The 20,056-nt window shown below is 35.6% G+C and overlaps 4 protein-coding genes across 6 annotated transcripts; all 4 read right to left on the reverse strand.

The window, feature by feature from the left end:
* Positions 1-305: 305 nt before the first annotated feature.
* On the reverse strand, positions 306-1,904 carry LOC148209482 (mannosyl-oligosaccharide 1,2-alpha-mannosidase MNS2-like). Its single transcript, XM_088128067.1, has 5 exons — positions 1,806-1,904; positions 1,276-1,356; positions 1,013-1,183; positions 535-756; positions 306-344 (listed from the first exon to the last, which is right to left on the reverse strand). Exons 1-5 carry the CDS (start codon positions 1,902-1,904, stop codon positions 306-308), a joined length of 612 nt encoding a protein of 203 aa, XP_087984193.1.
* On the reverse strand, positions 1,316-6,099 carry LOC111016949 (mannosyl-oligosaccharide 1,2-alpha-mannosidase MNS1). Its single transcript, XM_022292544.2, has 12 exons — positions 5,803-6,099; positions 5,662-5,709; positions 5,277-5,456; positions 5,010-5,122; positions 4,594-4,659; positions 4,269-4,440; positions 3,229-3,318; positions 2,516-2,640; positions 2,329-2,394; positions 2,013-2,121; positions 1,806-1,904; positions 1,316-1,356 (listed from the first exon to the last, which is right to left on the reverse strand). The coding sequence occupies exons 1-10, from the start codon at positions 5,959-5,961 to the stop codon at positions 2,037-2,039; spliced, it is 1,104 nt and encodes a 367-aa protein (XP_022148236.2). The 5' UTR covers positions 5,962-6,099; the 3' UTR covers positions 1,316-1,356; positions 1,806-1,904; positions 2,013-2,036.
* A 706-nt stretch (positions 6,100-6,805) lies between these two features.
* Positions 6,806-11,273, reverse strand: LOC111016978 (kelch repeat-containing protein At3g27220). Its single transcript, XM_022292598.1, has 7 exons — positions 10,731-11,273; positions 9,924-10,112; positions 8,986-9,215; positions 8,719-8,889; positions 8,369-8,474; positions 7,802-8,008; positions 6,806-7,362 (listed from the first exon to the last, which is right to left on the reverse strand). Exons 1-7 carry the CDS (start codon positions 10,938-10,940, stop codon positions 7,192-7,194), a joined length of 1,284 nt encoding a protein of 427 aa, XP_022148290.1. The 5' UTR covers positions 10,941-11,273; the 3' UTR covers positions 6,806-7,191.
* A 1,491-nt stretch (positions 11,274-12,764) lies between these two features.
* Positions 12,765-18,383, reverse strand: LOC111016975 (protein SHOU4). Of its 3 annotated transcripts, none has more exons than XM_022292592.2 (5): positions 18,124-18,383; positions 16,162-17,143; positions 15,135-15,290; positions 14,487-14,698; positions 12,765-13,257 (listed from the first exon to the last, which is right to left on the reverse strand). In XM_022292592.2, exons 2-5 carry the CDS (start codon positions 17,062-17,064, stop codon positions 13,065-13,067), a joined length of 1,464 nt encoding a protein of 487 aa, XP_022148284.1. In that variant the 5' UTR covers positions 17,065-17,143; positions 18,124-18,383; the 3' UTR covers positions 12,765-13,064. The 3 variants fall into 3 exon arrangements, with proteins under 3 accessions (XP_022148284.1, XP_022148285.1, XP_022148286.1); XM_022292593.2 differs by having other exon boundaries at positions 18,109-18,383; XM_022292594.2 differs by lacking the exon at positions 18,124-18,383 and adding an exon at positions 17,566-17,753.
* Between the last annotated feature and the right edge of the window lie 1,673 nt (positions 18,384-20,056).

A 20,056-nucleotide genomic window follows, 5' to 3' on the forward strand; every position in this document is an offset into this window, starting at 1 on the left:
TTAAGTTCATAAAAGAGACGACAATTGTAGTAAAATCACAAAACATAGTCCTACAGTTGGATTACTTTTCCAAAAGAATTGTAGATATCTTAAAGCAGAGCATTCATTTTATTTCGTTATAAACTTTCTTCCTGATCCGTTATAGACTGATTGAAATATTAATGCGAAACTTTTTCAGGTACCCCAATTTGAAGAACTTGTTCACAAGAGGGGTTATATGAAGCTAAACAAACCACAAACACAAACACAAACCATTCTTCCAAAACTTTACTGGGCCATGCATGCCTGCTAGCTATATCACATGTTCAAACGCTACAAACAACTGTTCTGTCTTGGCCAATAACCTATACAGCATTGCATATAAGTTACTATCAAACACACCAATCTACAAGCATGTTAATAGTTGCTTGCCAATAAGGTAACCTCTAATACCTTTATCAAAGAACTAGATGCTCAACGTCCCCGTCGCCTCGAACTTGGCAGACTGGCTTACATAGTTAAAATTGATGTAAAATTAGTTCCACTTGGATCAACCTTTCTGCCGTACAACTTAACTTTAGGCATGTTTTTGTGATACTGTCTTTCGGAAGCTTCCTTGTCGAGTCGGGTCTTCATTCTTAGAGGGTGGGCCTCTGTATTGAATACCCACTGATCTAACGGTATAACGGAGGGTGGAGAGAACAACAGGTAAAGATATTTGAGGGTCTCTGCAAGAAAGAAGCTTTGCATCTTGTTGTCTTTCACACCGGTGTTAACCTATAAGAAAGTGATCACAAAATCAAACCGAGAGTGGCATTGTTAGCAGCAGATGGAGACAGAAGACCTGTTTAATTTGCAGTTTAAAACTGGAAAAATGTTCACAACCTTTCTATTAGGATCTACTCACTGACCTTGACATGAACTTGTGATCTAACACAACTAAATGAGATGGTTCTAGTCGGAGCATCTTACCAATATAGACTAATGCTTATGATGCAATTATTTATAATTCAGTTATGGTAGAAATGCTTACATCTTTCAGTCCGACATATCCCGACTCTATGCGACAGTTCTTTTCAAATGCTTGAAATATATTCCAACCCCACTCTTTGTACGTGTTGTTACCAGTGAGACGCCAGAGGTAAAAGAGCGATTCAACTGTCTCTGGTCTCAATATATTCCATGACGTGCCAACAGTCATGTCCTGAAAGTAGTGTTCGTTCATGAGTTGAAACCTCTTCCTTTCAAGCGACTTCAACACCAAATTATTCTCTCTATATAGTTCAGTAAATGTACCGTCGCAGGGCGAAAGACATAGTTCTCTCCAGCCAACTTTGTAGGCGTTGTCTGGTAGAAATTATAGCATGTCCTAGCAAGCTGCAAAGCGAATTAATTTCATAAAGTTTCAGAATAGTGCCCAAGAAACGGATGATACTTTTACATCAAAAAATTAGGCAATAAGAAGACTTCAATATATTTACTATATCTGTAAACCAGTCAACCCAATCTTTGTCGATTGAAGTATAAATGGCCTTGAGCTCAGAACAGGTTCGCAGTTATATACAAAAGCACAGGCAAGGGATGACATGATCTAACATGGATTACTCCTTAATTTGTTTTCCTTAATTTAGAGCATAACTGCACCAGTTGATGATTGAATGAATCTGTCAAGACTCAAGACAGTCTTTTAATGGGACGGTGTTATACTCTACATTGATCTTGGACAGTATATTCTGGTAGCTCAACTTTTAGACAATTGGAATTAGAGAGGCCGTGAACAATGAGAATAAAATTGACTAGTTTTAGACATTAAAATTTAAAAGTACCTCTTCTGCAAGGGATAAAAATTTTTGGGCATCTTCAGGACCATACCCAAATGATCCTAAAGCCACCATTCCTGGTGCAAAGCATGCCAATTCGTCCATCTACACAGGATTATTTCAGTATTGGAAAACATAAGACCACGAGAACATCTGGAAGAAAATTCAGATTAGTAAATAAAGAGTAACTAGCAAAAAGTTACCATAATTCACCTTGTCAATCAGGGAATTTCCATCCTACTCACAAATATATGTGAAAGAAGATGGTGTTGTTTTCCTGATCAAGCTCAGAAGGCCTTTCATTGAAGTCTCCCACATTTCCCTGCATTCAAATTCCAAGAAAAGAGCTTGATCTTGACAAGAAAATAGTTTTACATCAAAGGTAAATACAGAAGGAACAATTAAATACTGTTATTATTAATTTTGGTTCCTTTTCACAATCAAAAGACAGGCTCAGGCCCCCATCACAGATTTAAGTAGAAATTACAAAGAATACGCTGTTACAGCATAAGGAAAAGTGCTTTCTTACCTGTAGTGTTTTACAGCTGAAGTTCTGTTTCCTTGTAGCCAGACCTTGAGTAAGTATTCGTAAAAACTGGAACAAAATTTTTGACACAATCAAAACTACCTCATAGAAATCGAAAATATGATCAATCTATATGAATAGGTTAAATGCAAGTTCAATTCTTCAAACTCAAAAATTCTTAATCAAATACCTATCACCCATGGCACCAAAGGTGATTGTGCCAGATAATGCTTTTCCAACCTCGGGATCAATAAAAATGGGAAGTAAACCATCTGCTGGGAAATTTTTGTTTATCTGTGCTATGACGTTTTCCACCTAAAATGTTACAGAGGCTGTCATCATTATGCCACTGGCCAATATAATTCAAAATAACTTTATTCATTAATGGCTATAATCGACCTCAGCCCTTGTTGATCATGTATATTGTATATGCCATAGAACCACTGTTTTATAAGGGGTAAGACACAATTTTAGATTAAGTGAAAGATATCTGCATAAAAATTAATATAATATACCCGAAGGTACAAATAAAATACATGTAATATACCCCAAACATATCTCTTTTAAGCACATGAGTTATCAAACTCATATGTTTAGACCTGCCATAGAAAAAGGCAAAAGAACAGAAAAATTAAGTGATAGATTTGCTCTCCCTTGTTGAAAAACAAAATTAGGACATCAAAAAGAAATAGCTTGTTGCTCGCTTGCCATATAAGGCACTGAAAGTGCATTTAAGTGCGACCAGTGTTTAGGTGAGTGTCAAGGTGCACCTCTAGAAGAGCACATAATAATAATAACCACCCTGACCCTGAAAACAGAGAAAGGCAATGCCTGGTTTCTCTGCAAGTGAGTGTGCACAACTTCGATACTAAGGTAAATAAACGAATTCCAACAGGCTACAACCTTCTGCTGATACTTTAAGTCTCCTGTCCTTTGAGATAGAGCTATAAACTCCAGCTGCTCTGTACCAGAATCTGCAAGAACACTCTTGCCCTGGGTAAAAGATAATTACAAGGTCAATTCAAAATGGGCAGTTATCTAGAGGATCATAACTCTAAAAAAAGGAAGAAAATATTTTCCATGTTCTGAGTTTCCTAAAGTTGTATAACATCTAATACAACCACAATGTGTAGAAATGCGAAAACAACAAACTCAAAAACTCTCCCAACGCTGTTGTAGTAGAGCAGTAGCTCAAGAACAAAATAATAGTTAAAATAGCTATATGTTTGGGGTAGCCACCCTTGTTTGTATCTCATCAAAATTCTCCAGCAGTCTTTTTCTTGCTCTTTTAAGTTTTGCAAGCTGTCACTTAATTTCAACCTTTAGCAGTGATTATTAAAAAGTTTGTGCAGCAAGCTTACATGGAAATGTAGCAATTCTAGAGTTAATAAAAGGTGAAATTTTTTTATTCGGGAAAGAATTAATAGAGTTTATTATGTATTTGGGATTTGGATCTATGATAGGAATGTTAGCAGTTCTTTTTTTTGTTCCTTAATATGAACTCTTGTGCTATATGGTGTTATTTTATAGTACTTGTCTTTCCTCCACACTTCTCTGCTGTTCGGTAAAAAATATGGTTCTTCCTGAGAATGTAACTGTAAGTGTAACAAATTTCCATGTAATATATTTTGATAGTCCTTGGCTTTTTTCCTCTTTTTGAAGTTTACTGCATAATCCACGTGTTTATGGTGATCTTATTTTTCCTACCCATCTCTCTCCATTATTCTTCAATCGAAAATTACAACTTTTATAAAGAGGACATGCCGAAGATTATAATAACGCAGGTCAAAAATCAAAGTCGTCATTACATTTATCACAGATATCAGTAAAGAAGCAAATAGCTTGATGTGTCTCAGCAGGCAAGGAGAAAGCCTAAGAACGTAAGATTGGGCTCAAAAGAATTCTAAGGATGCTGAATGCTGCAGTGGAAATAAACAACTTACTCCTGTCCAAGAAGGATTATGAGCCCTCCCAGTAGCTAAATTAATGAAATTATAAGGAATCCCTGAAGGTGAATCCCATGCTGGCAGCAATCTATCCGCTATATCTCTTGCCTTGTTAAGAAAAACTATGTCATCAGATAGATCATATGCGCTAAGAAGTCCACCGACGACTCTGAGTGAGAAAATGGTTTGCATCAAATCAATTATAGACAATAGAAGAGTAGCATATTATTTTCTCCCCTAACATGAAAGGCAACACAATTAGAATCATTTTTTTTTTCATTCCAAGACAATGAATATAACATGTCAGCTCCAATGAGACCACCTTATTGTTGTTTCAAAAACGCTGACTTCGAGATCCTTGTCGAAATCCAATGAATTTGTAACCCACCTGTCAAAAAATCTAAAGATGTAAAATTCCAAAGATGGAAACTACCTAGTTGGCCTAAAGACAAACATATAGAGATATCACAGACAAGATTTAGAAAAACGAATATGAAGAAAGAAAAAGGATTAATATACCATTTTTAAAAGAGAAACAACTAAATTTTATAAGATAAATCTGTAGGAATCATCGAATTGAATTTACGATTGTTTCTCCTAATAAAATGAAATCTATTTCCATATAAGATCCTCTATAAACTCTCAGGCAATCATCTTTTTCTTGTCAAGTTTTGTACTTTGCTGGAATAAAGCTAGTTGATCTAACAAAAGTGGAAATGAAATAATTGGTAGACTCACTGTTTTGCTTTTTGAAACTCCTGGTGGAGACCCATAATATACAATGTGTCGAGAGAATCTACTATGGTTGCTCCAAGACCACCAAAGCTGTCGACACCAGTCATAGACTGTGGCTGGTACTCCACAGAAAAGGAAGAGAAATCATTACAACTAGTATATTCGCTTCTATATGATAAGAGCTCACTAATCCCAATTTAGACCTAAAATGCGTAGAATGATTAGTGAGCAGAGAGCAATATTCTTGTTCACATTAATCATACGTCATACCTCAAGCTCATCTTTTCCCCATGCATAAGCTTCGTATGAACTCCAAGCATGAATCATAGCCTCCTTGACTTTCTCACTTCTCTGACGATCGAGGGGATCACTAGTAATAGAAACTTTCTTCTTGAAACTCAAACTTCTCTTTCCAAAGGAACCGCCGTGGTTAATATTTAAATCTTCCAACTGTATAATTTAACATCAGGCGAGTATTTTCATATGCAGTCATTGGAATAAAAATATTACCACAAAATAACTTTTAGCTTCCAGACAATTTAATTTTGAGCGGTCTGCCATACGAAATCATCAAACGTCGCAATGTTCATTTAAACTTCTCACAACCTAAGTTTTATCTCAATCAAAGAAATTAAAGCGCTGTCAAACATCTTACCGCACTTTGCAATTGACTTAGATCTCTGTTTAATTTAGAAACCTGTTCCTGCAAGTAGGAAAAAGCTCGAATAAGTGGAATGTAGAATACAAGTCGAAAATCAACAAAATGAATCCGATGAACGATCAATTAGACAACAACCTGGTGATCGGCGAGCAGAGCATGACGATCCCAAACGACGAAAGTGGCGCAAAGAAAGGCACCAAAGAGGAAGACCAATCGGCGGGGGCTGTTGAGCAAATAGGAAAGATGGGAGAAGCAGCGTCTGGTGGGTAAAGACCGATTCCTGATCCTCGCCATGGAAGTGGAAGTGGAAGCTCAGGCGAGAGGAATCTGAGTGAGTTGGAAGTTGAGAAGACGGAAGAAAATGGTTGAAGTTGGTAAACGGCAACGCGGGGGTCAAGCAATTTACCAAAATCAAATTTTAACGCCCAATCAATAATCATCGTGCCACTAACAGTAACTCGTTTTGTTAGCTTTCAATGCCAACGCTTATATATATATAGCAAAAATCAGTTTTAAATACACTTTCCTAATATATCTTTCTTATTTAAAAAATAAATTACAAAAATAATATAGACTTTAAAGTAAAATGTAAATTAAATAAGAAATTCCAAACTAATGTAATTATGTGAACAAAAATAGGGTAAATTGGTCAAAGTCAAGAATGGCATACAACATACCCACTTAGAAAGTGCCGGAAATGACTTCTATTATGGAACCTATGTTATTTATATAATTTATTAGTATTTTCTTTTATTTGATCAACTACAAATATATACCTTATTATGGTAGAGAGCCCTTCAGAGCAAATGTTGTCTTTTGAAAATTATTTAAAATAAATTAACTAAATATTTATTTTGAAATTAGCTAATTCATATTTTCTCTCTAGTAAAAAAAAAAAAGTATTTAACTATATAAATCTTCTTAAATTAGCAATGAGGTAAATTGGCAAATTTAGATTTTAATAAAAACAAAACTTGTTAAATTTTCCTAAATTACATTCAGACGATTTCTAAAGCAATCGGATCATTATTTTAGTTTTAGTGACTGTACACCTAAGCCACCTTTCTTCCATGCTCATGTTTGTATTTTTGCATTTGGACTTTTCTTGTGATCAATTACCAGCAATCAACTCCACATATAATAATAACATCATCTTCCCATTCAAAGTAATAGAGTGTTATTCTATAAAAGAATATAAATAAAAGAAGGGACATATTCCCATCTAAATGGAAGTTGTACAACTACAGTGTTTGTGTTTCTATTTCTGTATACAGGCAGGACAGGCAGGAGGCAGGAGCAATAAAATATTTAGTCATCTAACAGTACGAGGGAACTGGCAACTTTCTTCTCTTCTCAAGCAACCTCTACGCTTCTCAAGCAACCTCTACGCTTTACAAGAAACACACAGCTAGAACGAAGCTGCGGAAATGGTCTGGAAAAAATGTGATACTATTTTTCGAACTCATGACCTTTGAGCTAAGCTCGTGTTGACAAAAAAAAATGTGATACTATTTGAAAAGGTCATCATAAGATCAGCTTTAATTTTGTTCTCCACATTTCACCAATCACCTTCTTTGGCGATGGATCGTCCGGTCCTTTATCTCGTTGTCCAGATGTGAAGTACAGCCATCCATCCCAATATCCAACCAATGTGGTTTTCACACGGAATGGAAGCTTCCCTATGACTGACCATTGCTGCAACACAAATTTTACTTTCACTGGGAGGAAACATAAACATAACCCACAGAAATGCTCAAGTAAATCATCCACCTAAGACTGAACTATATTTCTACTCCTTTTGTGTCGCCATTTTTTAACGTGTTTCCTCGTTATACTTCTATTTGTTTCTTCTTCTTTTTCCAATTCTTGTACTTCTACAGACGTATCAACTCAGTCTAATGTAGATTATTGAATTAACTTGTAATAAAAGTATCATGCAACCCCCGTATAGATAGCAACAGTATAGTGTCATTCAACTTTAACCATAGAACATATTAAAATGCCATGTGTTTCCATATAGTCTAATGTCATCTGTTACTAGTGTTGGGTTAAGACAGAAGATCGGCATGTGCCTCCCCGTGAAAATGTATTTTGATTTATAAAGTGCATAAGGAGTATATTAAATGAGTGATACCTGCAAACCCAAGCTAAATTGGAATATTTCTCCATTGAGAACCATCTTCTTGGTTTGAGGATGCTTATCTGTTGTGCCGCCAACAATAACAATTGAATTGTTAACCACCACCCAAGCAAATTCAATATGGGAATCTGGTTTTGGCATTGATGGCAGCACTTTCCATTTCATATCATCATCCAGCATATAAACATCACTGTAAACCACCTAACTCAATCGAGAAGATTAAATCAGCCATGAGAACACCAAAATTTATAACATTCTTGCATTCTAATTCAGTGCCTTAGAGAGTATGAGTAGTAGATATCTCAACAACATTGAGAAGTCTTAAAGTACTATGTAGATATCAAAATACACGGGCAAATCATACATGTAAAAAGCAGATCAAGCGTGTTTTTTAACTCAAGTTCATCAAATTTAACAAAAGGGAAAAAGGTTTGCAACATGGACGAGAAGTTGACAAAAGAAATGGGCCACACTTTTCAACTACATGACCAAATGAATGATAGTCCTACAGGCAGAAATGTCGACAAAATTAAAGGACAAAAATGTAGAAAATGAGCTTACCTCATTCCTGCGAGAGCATTTGAAAATGGGGGATCCAGGTTTTGCCATAAAATCACCTTCTTGACCTCCAATAACGTAAAGTCGATCATCAACAACAACACATGCCCTACAATAGACCAAAAATAATTAACAAAATGCAAGAGAAATTCATGTGGGGAGTGCAAGACGAAGTAAAGAATGTTTGATCTTTTTGAAGTCTAAGAGAAAGACTCCTCTAAGCATGCATAAAATAAAAAACCAAAACTGGTTACTCAAGGGACAAGTCATCCATGCAGACTTATCTTCACCAATAAACTGGAAATGTATATCAAATTGCGTTTACAAGTTATGGCAAAAGAGAACACACAGACCTATGAGGTCCTCCTCGAGGAATAGGTATCTCATTTTTCCATTCCTTTTCTAAGACTTTCCCATCCTTCACGGCAAGACTCCAATGCTCCAAACCAGGTGTATGCCGGTTTTCTTTGCTACCACCCATCACATGAAGTCTACCTCTCCAAAGTTGAGTTGCTGGTGCATACCTGTAAATATCTCATCATCTCATCATGTTAAAACTATTTAATGGTACGTGACTTCTAATATAAAATTCATGTGTGTATCTTAACAAAGCAAAATACCTAGGGACTGGTAATGGGGGCATATCCCGCCATTTTTTTGTCTCAGTATCAAGCACAAACGTATGAGCGGTAGGCCCCCTGCACTGTGGACCATATTGCCCTGTGACTACATAAATGTACCTTCCATCGGTCACCATTCCCAAATGTGAATGTGCCATTTCCTTTGGCATGTCAAATCTTCCTCCCCATGTATTATCAGTAAAATTATACACATCAACATGTGAATGTACCTATTATTCATTGGCAGAAAGGAGAAACAAAAATAAGAGCCTATTAACAGACCAAGGTTGCCAAATCTTCCTCTTGATAATTAATTGGTGAAAATATCATTATGTGATGTATCCTTCCTTAGTCATCAGAAAAAAGTAGGAATAAATATCATAGCTCATTAAGTCTGATCAAGCATGCTAAATTTACAGATAATCTCCGATTCTGCCAAAATATGCCTAGTGCTAGAAACTAAAACCCTAGTTCTTTAGACAATAATTACACTGCCTATACCAGAGCTTTTCAACAGAAAAAAAAAATATTGCAGCTGGTTGCAATATATTCAGAGAAATCCACGTCATTTTTAAGCAATTTTGCAGGTTGTTACAACAATAAGGATGGTTGAACATGTTCCGTTACAATCACCACACTTGCCCTTAAAATAGTTTTGCAGATTTTTTTATGGATATATTGCTCCATCAAAATTCTCTTGATCACATACATCAACAGAAAAAGGAAAAGGAAATGAAGAAACAAATGGTTTTTCCAAACCCAGAGGAAACTTTTTAACTAATAAATAATTTCATGATTTCTAAAATAATAAATGGAACTCAATGAGCAGAGTAGCCACAAAGAAATGACCAGAAAACTAGAACATAGCTGCAAACCTTTTGTTCCCTGCACACAAATTCAATATAACTAAAAAGTTAAAAACTAGGTAAGATTCTCACATAATCAATGGTGCCATAACCAGCAAATACGTATAGAAGATTTCTGATCTGTATTGCAGCACCATCCAAGCGAGGCACAGGAGCAGTTGCCATCTTTTTCCACGTTAGCTCTGGGGCCGGCAGATCAGCAAAAGTTGCTGACAGTGTTCTCCCAGGATTAGCATCTTTACTACCTTTTGCAGTCTCTCCCTGCAAGTACCATAAAAGATAGAAAGAACTAAAGATTACTGAAAAAGAAATGTCAAATCCGACGAAAATTTAGTGCACATTTCCTATATCTCATAAAACAAAAGTGAACCGAGGAGTACCCAGACTATTGCAGGTACCTTCAGTATTCAACCATCATGGTGACCACACTTGTTCTCAAGAATTCTCATATTATCCGGAGAGTAAACGTTCTAATTCCATTTCTTGCCAGCATTTTCTCACGGAACAATGAAGACAATGTACTTCAAACTAAATTACGGATACAAAATGGTCTACAGTGAAAAAGTGAATAAAACTGGTTCAATGTACTACAGTGAAGATTTAATCCACCAGAGTGCATACGAATTTACTCAAATTCTAAAGCAACAAAATAGCGTAATATCAAATTCAAGAAGCAGGGAAATGTTGACATTATGCCAGAGGAGAATCCAAATAGGCAAAAAAGAGGGCAATGCCAACGCCACGGCTAGTGATAATCCTTCACCCAAGAGTGAAAGCTTTTCAAATCTATACACAAATCAACATCCCAAACCTTTGAACTGTTCATTAATATCAATTATAAGTGCAGAAAGACAGAAATCTTGGACAAGAGAAGCTGACCTTCCTGAGATTTCCATCGTCTGACTTTCTGGGCACCGCTATGCTGCTGTCGGAGTGATAAGGAGGAGCCCAATTGGATGCAATAGATAACGAATAAGAAAAGCGTGAGGAGAAAGCCCACATAAAGTCGGCCATGAGAGCAAATCCAAGAAGCGCCAAGCATATCAGCACCAACTTCAGTGATGCGTGTTTTGATGACGACCTTGCCATCTCTCATGCGCGTCGGTGGTAATCGAAACCCAATTGTGCAAAGGGCAAACGTGACAGCAGCTTACAAGATTTGTGAAACACAGGATTTGAATCTGTCTGCGGCTCTATCTCTCTTTGTGTCTCAAGAAATCAGAAGATCTGGAACGCAGATTACCATTAAAGTCGCGGCATTTTCAACTTTTCGTCCGCAATCACATCACAGTGCAATTGCTTTGTTTTCATAGATTATTTTTTACAATCTCTTCAGTTCTTCGGCTTATCGACACAATCATCAAAGATCGCTACTCTCTCCAACTTCAACCCACCGAAAGTAAAGAGACTCTTCTATTTCATTTGAATTGAATTCATCATAATAATCGTTTCACATTTCGGTTGATTGAGATTTTTTACACCATAATTAAGTTGTATTTTTTACCGATTTTCTTAAAAAATTTATTTGTGACTGCTCGACATTTTTTCCTTTTTTCTTTTTTACCTCTTTTCACTTTTTGGGCTCGTGGAAAGACTAAAACGCCCTCACTTTACTTTTTTTTTTTTTCAATTTCTTCATTTTGATAAAATCTGTCAAAATTGGAAACTGAAAGAAAATTATGAGTGAGTTAATGTTGATCTTTTTGATTTTTTCTTTTCGATTACAAACCTAATATGAAAAACAATCTATTTTTTTAATTTGAAAAATCAATTATGAATGGAAAAAAATGCTCAAAATTTAATTAATGACTAAAAATAAATGCGCAAATATTAAAGAAAATACACTGGAATTGTATGCTATCCCGACTCGAGATAGCATGTAATTCTTTTTTTCTTTTTTAAGTATGCAAATTTATTCTCGGTCCTTTTTTTAATTAAATCATGAGCATTTATATCATCTTATGTCGAATTATGAAAATTCGATTTTTTCTATTTAATGTTTCATTATGTAATCTCAACCATAAACCAAATTAGCCAACATCCGAACTCAAGGCCTTTTTGTTGGCGAGTTAGATGTCTCTCTTAGCTCAAGCTGGCACATACACCATATACTGGCTAATAATGAATTTGAAAATGAGTGTTGATCATAATAAAGGCTTATAAAAGTTGGAGAATCAAAGAGCACTTTAAAAATAAAACAAGTATTAAATCTAATCCAACCTCATAGATGGTGGGGGCAACAAAATGCAAATATTTAATTCGATAACTGCTTCCCGCAAAATAAAAAACGAGTCCCCATTTGATATGATATCACATATCACACGAAATAAATTATCTATACTTTTTAAGTAGCTTTCCTATATATCTCTAACAAAGAGTTTGTGATTTCAATGTTAACTAAAAAAAAAAAAAGTTTTTATAACGTAGAAATCACAGTCAATGAAAGTGAAGACGAGTTATCTTTCTATATAACTAGAACATGACGGTCACTGAAATCGTTGTGAAGTAGTGAAACCCAATTCACACGATACCACGTTATTTTCTAAAAATCTAAGACACGAACACGACAATGACATGTTTACCAAAATTTACAATTTTTTTAGCAAGGAAATTGAAGATCAATGAACTTATGCATGTTAATGTATAAAAAATAAACTCGATGTATTTTACTCTCAAAGTTTCTTATTTTGTCTTGTACTACTATTGATGTCTATTTATTACACTTAAGATCGATATTGTGCCTAACAAATATCGAATCCATATTCACTTTTTACAACTAGTGTGTGATATGCGTCTATTAAACTATCAAGTGGTCGATATGTTTCCGATAAATATCGGAGTGTCCGATATGGACACGTTACCCAAAATGAAGTGTCCGTGCTTCTTAACTGGTGAGATATTACAAACAACAGAAAACACATAACACTTCCATTCTATTTAACATTAAATAGTCAATCTTCTTAAACTAGTTGAATTCTCCACAGCACCCAACCCATTCCCTATTACAGGAAGCCTTCTCACCCTTTCCCAACACCAAAAACATGGAAAAGAAACCCCTCCAACACTATACACCAAAACTAAAAACAACACCAGCCCATCCCCAACTGCAATCTCTTGTCAATTCGTCAGTCCTAACCTACCTACCTCTACCACCACCAAAGCAATATTAAATGAAGAAAGAAGATTCTCAGTGAGTCAAACGAGTTCGTGATACTAAACAGGTATGACATCGTTCTTTGACGTGTCTTCGCATTGCAAAACAATACCTTCGATACTAGCTGGAAAAATACATTTGCTCCATTCACACCCACTTGCAATTGGATCAGGTGGCGGGACGATCATTAGCACATTTTCGTTTCTCTGAACAACTCCCATTACACTAACAGTACTTCCCTCCTTGATATACCTGCATATATAGTAAATAATAAGACTTAGCACATAACTGTTATAGCGTTCTTCAATAATATCATGTACAAATTGAAAGGTGCTCATAAGTTCTCTATGTACCAATACGAACAATGTACTTAGTTTAGTTTGCATATATTCTTTTTTTTAATAATTGGGAGCCGAAGCTTTGCTCCCCTACACACAGGGGCACTCACGCCCACCCCCAAGGTCCAAACCCAAGAGGCATCAAAGGTTTTTGGTATTAAGCTCATTAAAAGATTCGAACTTTTTTTTTTTTATATCCGTGAGTGTCCAGGCCAGCTTACGCGCACGTCGACTAATCTCATGGGACAACCGTCTGACCCTACAATATTTGGTGTCGGGAAACATATAAGAATTACTAATTCCTAGCAGGTGGATATCATGGGATTTGAACACATTCCCTCTTAATTAACTCTAGCCCCTTTGGACCAATAGGCCACTCATGATGGTTATTATAAGGTTCGAACTTGAGATCTCTAAACCAATATGACCAAGAGACCTTGGGGCTATTGGAGTTTGCATTCGTTGGAAAATCCAATTCATACTATTACTGTGTTGGCTTAACAGTTCCCCATGTCCCTAAGATAGAACCACGTGAGTAAACATTATCCACCAGAAGCACTCTACATGGGGCCTAATTGACAAAACTTACTAGTGAAATAGAGTGTTGATTATGGTACTACCATTAGTCCTAAAGACCCTGTAATTCCAAATTAACATAAAGAACTCTCCAAGGGAGAGTTAAGCAAATAATATGTAAATGACAATTTTATTTGTAGGATAATAGGACAAGAACATAGATGACCAAAGATTGCTGGTTCCAGCAATCATCAGAGGTTGTAAAACAGTGAACCAAACCGTGACAGTGACTCCAAAGTTAACTACTACAATTTAATAGCCTAATTTGCAAATAGATGTGAGACCCAAGCCATTCCTTTAGAGGCTCTAAAGAACTTAAAATATTTGACACTTGCTTTTGTCTGGCTTCTACATTTCTGTTACTTTGTTTTTGTTCTGGCTTTTACATTTCTGTTTCTTATCCCAATAGGGGAAAAAATTTCTGGCTTCTGCATTTCGCCAAGTTCGACCAAATAATAAATGGGAAAAAGAACTCTGGACAAAATACCTATTACTGTGCTTTATCAGTAGCCAAAAACAGTCTGTAGGCATGAATTACTTCAAAGAGTCAAAGAGATAAGTTATTACCCTTCACTTAAACGCATTAGTCGACCATCACTTGAAAGATTTCTTTCTCCTAACCACCTGACCAAGTCTGGAGATAATTCTTCGTTTACTGGATTAACATCAATAACAATTGGATCATCAACATAAGGAGTCACCCTAGCTCCATAACCAGTCTTAACCAATGCTCTTAGTCCAGATTGAAAATCAGAGATGTAGAAGTCAACCACATGTCTCTGTGAATAACATCAAAAATCCAGCTGTAAAATGACCTCAATAACAAAATTGAACATTCAAATCAAGCAACAAAGTAGCTGAAGGACATTTAAAGAGTTACAATTGCAGAGAATTGAAATACCTACGTGGAACTAGAGGTACTCTAATCTAAGAACAGCAAATTTATTAGGTATCTAGTGTGGCAATATTTTACGGTATTAATTCACTATGCAAACTCCAATTGAATTTGTGAATCATACCTTTTATTGGAAAAAGAACGTCAATACTAAAAAATTTGAAAGAAAAACCATGATAAAGTGAACCACAATATGCCATAATTCTCAACACCCTCCATCCCTTTCAACCCAAACAAAAACAGGAGAGGAGATAATAGATTAGCTTTAAAGGATAATAACATTGATCCACCTAAACAACAAATTGTCTTTGGTCACTCACTTCTAGTGATCTGAGCCCCCAAGTAAAACGCCGATGTGTAGGATTGGCAGCTTTGGAACTCCACCCACGATACTCATACAAACTTGTTGATGTATATACACATCTTGGAACTTTTTGGAAGGACGACTCAAGGGGCATGTTACCGCAGGTAACCACCTTTAAAACATGACCAAAACAAATTACAATTTACAAATAAAGAGATATAATGATAACAAGATGAATAAAGTGAATTAATTTTCTATATTTTTTTTCATTCATGAAACTACAACATTAAATTTCTTATGAAAAACGGTTTAGTCAATGGGAATAGGTAAATAATCAGTCTCCAACATATTAGACAAGGGATGTGAATATGACATCTCTAACAATTGAATGCATCAGAAGTTCAGAACTATCACATGTCAATATCCAAAAATCTCTCCCTTCCTAATGTACGGAGCCAAAAGAAATTTCTTTAAAACAAATCTATGTATTTATAAGCGAACTTTGAAAATAATTAACTAGACCAAGTCCAATGAAGTTGTTTCCGCATATATGTAATTAAGTCACGAGACAAAGTATGTCTACTGCTGAATTTTGTGTAGAAGTATAAACTGGGATACAAAGTACATTTAACAATTCTATCTAATCAGCACTGTCTCTATGAGGCAATATAAAAGAAAAAACAGGAATTATGCTCTTTAGACCTTTAAACCCTTCTTTTCCCATGAATTCTCAAATATATGACTAGACATCTGGGTTACCCAAATGAAATCATTTGCTGATTAAACAGTATAACCGACTCTAATTTCTGGATAGAGGTGCAGAAGTACAAAAGGTTGACACAATCAACATGATCATAAAAGAAGAAAACCAAACACGGGATTACCGAGGATTTAAAGTGAAAAATAGGCATTAGAATGAAATTGAATGTTAACAAAGATCGGGCTAAGAGAAAAACTGTTCACTTCTTGATCTCATCAATTCCATCTACATCAGTTGGCTTCGAAAAACAAAAACATCCTACAATATGAAGAAACATACTTACCCCAGAGACCTTCACAAATTGTCCATTTTTTGCAGTTCTAAGTTCGGAATCTGGATAGCGAGCAATGAAACCCATAATTGCTCTTCTTCCCCAGTAAGTATTCCAAATGAAAAGTGTACAAACAGCACAAAAAAGAACCACAACCACAATAAGGAGGATTGCATTATGGACAGCTCCAAGAATAAAGCCCCCAGCAATAAAGCCCATCACAAATAGAAGAATTAATGACCATAATACTATCTTTGGGAAGTTCTTTGCAAACGAATAATCATCATCATGAGTAAGAGTAGTCACAGCGTGACTATGAGCAGCACTTGCAGAACCCTGTAATTTCATGGATCCCATTGATTCTAAAGGACCAGAAACCTTCCGTGGAGCTCCAGAAGAATTTAGAGGGCCTGAAGAAATGGGTCCCGATGTGATAAGACCTGTTGCAGGTAGTACGGGTGGAAGAGGCCCAGAGTTTTGACGACCAGTAGGCGTTACTCCACCAGACTGTGGACCGGACAACTTCTTTACAGGTTCCCCATGCTTGCTCAAAGGTCCAGAATTTGATTTTTTTAGTGAAGCTGAACCAGAAAGGCCTTGAGAAGGTAAAGAACCTGAAGTGGTGTACATGGTGCGAGCTGTAGGATTAGGCATGATAGGTCCAGAATGAGATGCAACACCTCCGAAAGATCCAGACCTCAAGGAGCCACCAGTAATAGGTCCTGACTTCTTGGACTTGGAGCCATCCATAGGAATATCAAACATCTTACCTAGCTCTCCTGATTTCTTAATATCTCCACCAGTATAGGGCATGGCTACCGAGCTCATTGTTGGAGTTCTCTCCTTAGGCTGCTCAGGCCTCCCTGATACATAAAGGCCATTGCTAAGCTGATGAGATGGTATTCTGGAACTCATCTTGCCTCTTCGAAATAATCCCCAAGAAATCAAGATTAACACAACAGAAATATGAGCAACTTATGTACTCAAGTCTCTCCTGAAAACCAAAATTTCCAAATCAATTTAAATCACTATTTGATGATAAAATAACAATATGCCTGAAACAAGTATTTCTTGAAATCTGGACGACGAGCCAGAGATACTGTTTATCAAGAATATCAGAACATAAAACATGGATAGCCAAAGCTGGATAATCAGCAGATGATTGTCAGATGAGAACAAAACAACTACAAAAGCCAGTAACCTCAGAGAAACAGTAACAGACATCGAATGGCTCTGTGATGAAAATAATTGATGGAGAGGAGGAAAAAAAATACACACTCTTCTTACCCACGCTTACCCTATTTCATGAACCTTTGCTTAGTATAGTATCAACAAGCAGATGATTAAGCATCATGATCTTCTAATTCACTTAAACAGCAAGTAATAAATCGATAAAATAACTGGGGGATTCCAAACCTTATTCGAACAAAGACAGCAACCCCAGATCAACTGATAGGCAGAAGTGATGATGAATAAAATGTTTGGAGACGTGAAGTAAGAACATGTGCAAGAAACTAGACGATATGGATACAGGCTTAAACGAAGAAAAACAAAATCCTAGGAACAATAGTTTGCTACGTGAAAATCCCTCCTCCCAAGTAAAAGGAGCATGGGAAAAAAGAAATTACATAAGTTCAACTGTTCAAGATAAATATACTTGCATAGAGACAAAATTTAAATATCACGATTGCGTACGAATACAAAATAAGGCGCTAGGATCTGCACAAACACTAGGACATTTAAAGGATTCAGACTTAGAAGACTGGAGATTACGATAAATTGAGTACTCAATTTTGCAGGTGACCAGAAACCCATAAGAACAACCAACCAAAACACACATCCACGACCCCATTTGAGCAAACATAAGTTGGAAGGAGACGATCTATAGAAAGTTGCAAAGTAGTAGAGTACAAATGAACTGAAAATGGAAGAATGAGAATAGGGAAATGGGAAAAATACATTTTTGGCACTCACCAGTAGGAAATGGCAGTAGTAGCAGTTGTTGTAAGAGCAGAAATCCAGAGATTAAGAGACATAATGGGTCTGAAAAACAGATACTTCCAAAACCAATCGAAATCTCAGTTTCAAATTTCAATTCCTCTGTGTCTCTCTCCAAGAATGTGTCTCACACACACTGCTAAATGCTACCTCTCTCGCTCGCTATCTGACTTCCGTCGCTCTCCCTCACCCTGAGAGTGAGAACCGCATCGACCGGTGGGGGTTTTGTCAGTGGCCTTCTCAAAAGAAGAAAAAAAATAAAATCAAACCAAAATCTGAAATAATTAATATTGTAATTATTGTTAATCATCTTTATTCAATACAGTCTTTTTCCTTTTTCTACTTCTTTTTTTTTTCTTCGGCTAAAATTCGTTGGAATAAAATAATTTTCACAAAGACGATTGAAGCTTGGAGAGCCCTTATTTAATACAAATATCAATCATTTCTCGGAGTGAACGTCGAAATTTCCTCTCAAAGGGTTTCAAGTTCCACATATTTGATATTATTTCATTTAAACTCATATTATACTTTATTCTAGGATCTGTTGCAAATATATCAAAAATATTTGATAAAATTAGTAAAATAATAATTATATTTAGTTTTTTCAAATATAATACTTTAAAAAAATGAATGTCTACTTTTAAAATGACAATTTTACCCAAATGATATATATGTGTAATATATCTAATTATTAATATATGTATGTGATATACAATTGATATACTACTGATATGAGTGTTTGATATACTTGCAATATGTATATGATTTACATTTAAAATACTGTTGATATGAGTATTTGTACAATATGTATGTGATATACATTTAATATATTATTGATATGAGTGTCTTTATACTATACTTACATGAGTATCTGATATACCATTGATATAAGTGAAAATTTTAAAAATAGGTGAACAGATTTTGAAATACATACAAGATTTTTGCTACCCGTTGCAAATTTTTTTTATTTTATAAATAATTTTTTAGTACAGGTTAATCACTATTGAACTATGCTCGACTATTAGACTTTAATTTATTATCCAAAAAATTCATTTTAAAAGACGAACCAGCGGGAGACGGCTTACTATTTTTTATTGGAAAAAATCAATACAAGTAACAATATTTTTTTCCATCCCCAATTGGAGAAAAATTAAGAGGTTAATGTTGCATCACATACTTTGAAAATAAACGAAACACTTTTTTAAGTCCGACTCGATCAATATAGTAGGATTTTCACGAGGTAAATTGAATTGTTGGGTATATTAGAATTAATTATATATATAATCATTACAGTTGTATCGAATTTTGAGTATGGTAGAATTTATTTAATTTAAAATAAGATTGATGGATTGAAAAAGAAATGATGAATGCTGAGGAGTGCTAAAAGGTGTCGTGGGCTAGGGATCACCAAGCCCGTCTTACCTGGCCAGTAGACTCAATAAATAATAACATAACTTAATTACATAAATGTGATTTATTTAAGTTATAGATTTGTCTTTCCTAAAAAAAAAGATTTGTAAAAATAAAGGAGGGACATATGATAATTATCAAGCTCCATGTTCATATCTTTTTTAATAAATAAATAAACAAATTATAAGATAAAAACCCAAGAAACCATAATCTAATCTCATCTCTTTCTTTCACTGAAAAGGCTGTTGTTCGTCGTTGGAAATGAGTGTTTGCTATTAGATTTTGCAGTTGTTTGCAAGTCTAGGTGCTGGGGTTGCAAATCGGGTGGGGAGGTGTTTGATAAGGGAGCCACGACGTTATATCGTATCACTATGAAGATCATCGTTGGGGTTGTCATTGGCAGAGTATATTGTGGGTTGCTTCAGGTTGGCGTGTGGGCTACATATCAGGCACGACATCGTCAACCGTCAAGTTCACGAGGCTACCACACCATAGGTGT

This window comes from Momordica charantia (assembly GCF_013281855.1).
Source record: "Momordica charantia cultivar OHB3-1 chromosome 8 unlocalized genomic scaffold, Mcharantia_2.0 BLBB01000008.1, whole genome shotgun sequence".
Classification (NCBI taxonomy): Eukaryota; Viridiplantae; Streptophyta; class Magnoliopsida; order Cucurbitales; family Cucurbitaceae; genus Momordica; species Momordica charantia.